The sequence below is a fragment of the Condylura cristata genome, unplaced genomic scaffold (genome assembly GCF_000260355.1).
Source record: "Condylura cristata isolate star-nosed mole 26May11 unplaced genomic scaffold, ConCri1.0 scaffold00032, whole genome shotgun sequence".
Lineage (NCBI taxonomy): Eukaryota > Metazoa > Chordata > Mammalia > Eulipotyphla > Talpidae > Condylura > Condylura cristata.
This window is the reverse complement of record NW_004567133.1, coordinates 20,807,354-20,811,774: the sequence shown is the minus strand read 5'-3', so window position 1 is coordinate 20,811,774 and position 4,421 is coordinate 20,807,354. Positions and strand designations below refer to the sequence as shown.

General features: G+C 71.4%; 2 protein-coding genes across 3 annotated transcripts in view; one reads left to right on the top strand and one right to left on the bottom strand.

Moving 5' to 3' along the window:
- Window positions 1-6: 6 nt before the first annotated feature.
- On the top strand, window positions 7-1,997 carry SNRNP25 (small nuclear ribonucleoprotein 25kDa (U11/U12)). Its single transcript, XM_004692176.2, has 5 exons — window positions 7-126; window positions 396-486; window positions 604-709; window positions 1,206-1,280; window positions 1,552-1,997. The coding sequence occupies exons 1-5, from the start codon at window positions 85-87 to the stop codon at window positions 1,607-1,609; spliced, it is 372 nt and encodes a 123-aa protein (XP_004692233.1). The 5' UTR covers window positions 7-84; the 3' UTR covers window positions 1,610-1,997.
- Window positions 1,998-2,094: 97 nt separating this feature from the next.
- Window positions 2,095-4,421, bottom strand: part of RHBDF1 (rhomboid 5 homolog 1 (Drosophila)) — a 4,666-nt gene continuing 2,339 nt past the window's right edge. For both annotated transcript variants that reach the window (XM_012731972.1, XM_004691868.2), the window contains 8 exons: window positions 4,231-4,392; window positions 3,744-3,844; window positions 3,598-3,661; window positions 3,306-3,400; window positions 3,093-3,168; window positions 2,928-3,028; window positions 2,690-2,843; window positions 2,095-2,620 (listed from right to left, as the gene is read on the bottom strand). In XM_012731972.1, the coding sequence (XP_012587426.1) occupies window positions 2,201-2,620; window positions 2,690-2,843; window positions 2,928-3,028; window positions 3,093-3,168; window positions 3,306-3,400; window positions 3,598-3,661; window positions 3,744-3,844; window positions 4,231-4,392 (1,173 nt within the window). In that variant the 3' untranslated portion in view covers window positions 2,095-2,200. The remainder of the gene's footprint in view (window positions 2,621-2,689; window positions 2,844-2,927; window positions 3,029-3,092; window positions 3,169-3,305; window positions 3,401-3,597; window positions 3,662-3,743; window positions 3,845-4,230; window positions 4,393-4,421) is intronic.

The following is a 4,421-nucleotide window of genomic DNA, read 5'->3' as shown; positions in this document are numbered from 1 at the left end:
CGCCCGGACGCGCTGGGCGACGAGGACGAGGAGGAGGCGCTGCCGCACTCGGAGGCGGTGGACGTGTTCCAGGAGGGGCTCGCCATGGTGGTGCAGGACCCGCTGCTGTGCGACCTCCCCATCCAGGTGCGCGGCCCGCGGCCCGCCCCGTGCCCCGGAGGGACCCTGGCCGCGAGGCTCTCGGCCTGGGCCGCGGAGTCAGCGGCGCCGGTCCTGTGCCCGAGCCCCTGTCCGCTTTGAACGTGAAAGGACAGAACGCGGCAGGGACCCAAAGCGGAGTGCCGCCGACGGAGCGCGGTCAGCGAGGGCCACTCCCGGCACTGCCAGCGGTCACGGTGCTGTCTGGGTGCGGCCCGCAGGCCAGGACCCCCAACCCCAAGCTTGCTCTTTCCTAGGTCACCTTGGAAGAGGTCAACTCCCAGATAGCCCTGGAGTACGGCCAGGCCATGACTGTCCGAGTGTGCAAGGTGGACGGAGAAGTCATGCGTACGTGGCCGCCCGCTGAGGGTCTGGGCCTCGGGCAGTGGGCGGGCCAGCAGCCCCGCCCAGCAGCCCGCCCAGCTGACCTGTGGCCCGCTGTGGCCTCCTCTCCCTTGGTTGCAGCGGTGGTCGTGGTCCAGAACGCCACGGTGCTGGACCTGAAGAAGGCCATCCAGAGGCACGTGCAGCTCAAGCAGGAGCGTGAAGGCGGCGCCCGGCACATCAGCTGGTGAGTGGCGGCCAGCCCCGGGCCGCGCGGGGCTCCTGCTGGCCGCGAGCCTGAACACCGCTTGCCGTCTGCCACGGAGACCTGGCTGGAGCCCGGTTTGGGGCCAGGCCCTCACCATGGTGCCCTGCCCACTGCTGCTGCCCACGTCACTGGCCCAGGCACCCATGGTGTCTTGCAAATGGTCCCCCAGGTGGCACATATGTCCCTGCCCCTCGCTCTCCTCACCTCGCTGCCCTCAGCTCTCCCTCTGCTGTCCGGTCCAGTGTCCTTTAGGCTGCGTGTCAGCAGTGCTGCCCACATCGCTTGCAGGGTGCCCCGGTGCCCCCCACGCCCCTTTGATTACTTCCCGGTAGCCGTCTCAGGCCCGGCACAGGACAGAGCCCGGGAGGCGGCCAGTCCAGGGTCCCGCCCTGCCGGGCGCCTTGAGCCGGGGAGCTGCTGCGTGGGGCTCCCGCCCCAGCGGCTGGCAGCTCACGGAGCCCGGCCCGGCCCGCAGGTCGTACGTGTGGAGGACGTACCACCTGACCTCCGCGGGGGAGAAGCTCACGGAGGACCGGAAGAAGCTCCGAGAGTAGGTCCAGGCCCCGCCGTGCGTGCAGGAGGGTGGGCCGGGGCTCCTTTTGGGTGTGTGGGGGGGGCGCTGACTGAAATAGGGGTGCCTGAGGCCCGCCCCATTGACGGGAGGGTCCCTGAGCCAGAGACTGGGGACCCGCAAGGAGGCCTGCCAGCCCCCGCACCTGCCCCCAGGCAGCTCGGGGCTCCACAGACGAGGGGGAGCGTGAATGTGCCTGAGATGGGGGCCTGAGGGGCGTGGGCACCGCCCACCTTCACTGCCCTTTCAGCTACGGCATCCGGAACCGGGACGAGGTGTCCTTCATCAAGAAGCTGCGGCAGAAGTGAGCCCGGATTCAGACGGCCGGGCTGGGGGCCAGCCCTGCCCCGGCAGGAGGGAATCTGGGCCACCGCCCACTGGCTACTGAAGGCTGTTACAGGGGCCTCACCCAGGTGTGCCTGCCTGGACTCTCGGACAAGCCTGGCCTTGGCACAGACCACGCAGGCCCTCCCTTGCACGCCCTGACCACGTGCTCGTCCCGCAGCGCCGGGGCCTGGCCTGTGCACGGAATAAAGCGGTTTGCTTTCCACTTGGGTGCGTGAAGGAGCCGCTGTGCCTGGTGGGGGGGAGCCAGCACCAGCCCCTCGGGTGGCCTGAGGGCCAGGCCCTGCGGCCTCCGCCTGCCCCCAGGAGGCAGGGCAGGCTGGGGTGGGGGCACCTCCCGACCTGAACGCCCGGTGCTCGTGCCCCGGGAGACGCCCGGACACCTGGTTCGGGGTGTCCGGGAGGCTCTCACAGCCGCCAGCAGAGACCAGGAGGACGGAGCCGCGACGCGGTGCGGCAGCTAAAACGCTCCCAGTCTGTTTATTGGCCACGTGCGGCAGTCACCGGCCGGACAGCGGCCGGGGACTGGCGGGGCGGGGCGGGGCGCCCAGGGCTCAGTGCAGCTGGGCGTCCAGCTCGTACTTCTCACAGAACTTGTCGGTGAAGGGGATGCAGGTGAGGAACTCGCACCACTCGCAGCGGACGGGGTAGACGTAGAAGAGGACCACCAGGCCGGCCAGGAGGCCCAGGAAGACCGCCTGGGAGACGACGATCTGGCAGCGCTTGCGGTACAGGTCGAACTTGCCGAAGCTGACGTAGGGCAGGAAGGCGAAGGCCAGCAGCAGGCCGCTGAGGAAGCCGAAGATGTGGGCGACGTTGTCGATCCAGGGCAGCAGCCCGAAGGCGAAGAGCGAGAGCAGCACGGCCAGCAGCTTGAAGAGGGCCCGCCAGGGCCGGGCCAGGATCTGCCAGCTCTGCAGGAGCTCCACGAAGAGGCAGGCCAGGATGCCGAACTGCGAGCCCGCGGGGCCCACCTGCCGAGGCGCAGCGTGAGGGCGCCCCATCCCGCCCCCCGCCCCCCCACTTCCGGGCCGCAGCCTGACCTCCGCCCGGTAAGGCAGGAAAATGGCGCTGGCCAGGTTGCCCGTGACGCCGCTCAGCAGGTAGATGATGGCGATGCGGTGCCAGCCGGCCAGCTTCTCCAGGTCCCGCAGGACGGTCATCTGGAAGCAGACGGACACCAAGCAGTGCAGGATCCTGTGGAGGGGGGTGCTCAGCAGGGCGGGCCGCACCTCCGCGGGGCCCGGAGCCCAGCCCCGCCCAGCCCACGGGGTCACTTGCCCGGCGTGCAGGAAGAGGGACAGCCACAGGCGGTAGAACTGGTCGGGCACCTCGGGGTTGAGGAAGGGCAGCAGCCCGCACACGTCGTCCATGCAGTGCACCTGCGCAGAGCGGCCTGTCGGCGCCAGAGCGGGCGCGGCCCGGGGAGGGGCGCCCGAGACCCACCTGCGAGCAGAGCGTGGCCTCCTCGTGGAAGTAGCCCCTCATGAAGTCGCAGTACTCCCGCGAGGTGATCTCACACCTGGACGGTCGGGCCGGGTTGGGCGGCTGCGGGGGGCTGCGGGGCCGCCCCGCGCCCGAGCCACAGCTGCGCTCTTCCGCACGAGAGGGGGGCGCCCCCGGCAGAGCCCGCCCGCCCGCCAGGCCCGGCCTCCCCACCTGCCCTTGGTGCCGATGCAGCAGGGCCGGCCCGTGATGGCGCAGTCCATGTGGGGGTGGTTGGTGCGATTCCCGGCGCTGCTCTGGGTGCAGATCTGAGCCCGAGGGGAGCGCGGGTCAGAGCCACCCTGCCCGGCCGCCGCCGCCGCAGCAGCAGGCCAGGGCGCCGGCGCTCTGGGTGCTGGACAGGCCTGGCCGGCCGCTGTTGAGCTGGAGCGGCGGCCCGTGACCTCCCAAACCTTCGCCCAGTTCTGCTCAGAGAGGCTCGGGCGGGGGCGGGGGCCCCGCTCACCGGCCACTTGGTGATGTCGTCTGGCCATTCGTGGGGGTCCTCGGAGGAGGGCTCGTCACACACCCTGCAGGAGCCCGGGGCTCAGTCAGACCCTGCTCCGCCCTTGGCGCCCTGGGAGCGGCCACAGCCGGTGGGTGGGGACTGACCTGGGGTCCTGGTGGCAGACGGAGCCAAACTGCCTCTTGTGGCCAGCAAGGTCCGGGGCACTGGGGTGGAAGGGCCACCTCACCCACACCGCCAGCGTGGACTGTGGGGGACACAGGGCAGCAGCTCAGAGCCGGCGACCGGCGACGTCCCGGAGGCAGGGCTCCGGAGCGCGGCAGCGGCCCCCCACTCTGCGGCACGACCGCGGGGAGCTGCCGGGGAGGGAGGCCTGAGAGCCCCGCAGCAAGGTCCCTGCTCGGCGCAGAAGTGACCTGTGTCCAGGCCCGAGAGCGGCCTGCTGCGGACCGCGCTCCTCGCGCGGGACCGAGTGCGGGTGGGGCGTGGTCACTTGGGGTCTGACCCTGGCTAGGCTCAGGCACCGCACGAGCCCCGCAACCCGCCGTTCGCCGCGTGCGCGACGGGGCAAGAAGCGGCAGGCGGTGTGTGTGCCCCGCCCAGCGCCGGCGCGGCAGGCGGCGCCAGGCCTACCGAGCACTCCTCCTCCGAGGTCTGCACGCAGCCGGACCTGTCGTTGCGCACGCAGCAGGCCGAGTGCTTCTCCCGCTCGCGCGCGGCGCGGATGAAGCTGTGCACCTGCGGGTCCTGGCGCATGCAGGGCGAAAACTTGGCACCCAGGTGAATGAGGGCCTCCTGTGGGGGAGCAGGGCGCTCTGTGGCCG

What these genes read in the sequence shown, in the direction of transcription:
- SNRNP25 (XM_004692176.2), top strand. Translation starts at nt 85, where the DNA reads ATGGTGGTGCAGGACCCGCTGCTGTGCGACCTCCCCATCCAG. An exon ending in GGTGGACGGAGAAGTCATGC is followed by an intron (nt 487 to 603) that starts GTACGTGGCCGC and finishes CCTTGGTTGCAG; the next exon opens with CGGTGGTCGTGGTCCAGAAC. An exon ending in GGCGCCCGGCACATCAGCTG is followed by an intron (nt 710 to 1,205) that starts GTGAGTGGCGGC and finishes CCCGGCCCGCAG; the next exon opens with GTCGTACGTGTGGAGGACGT.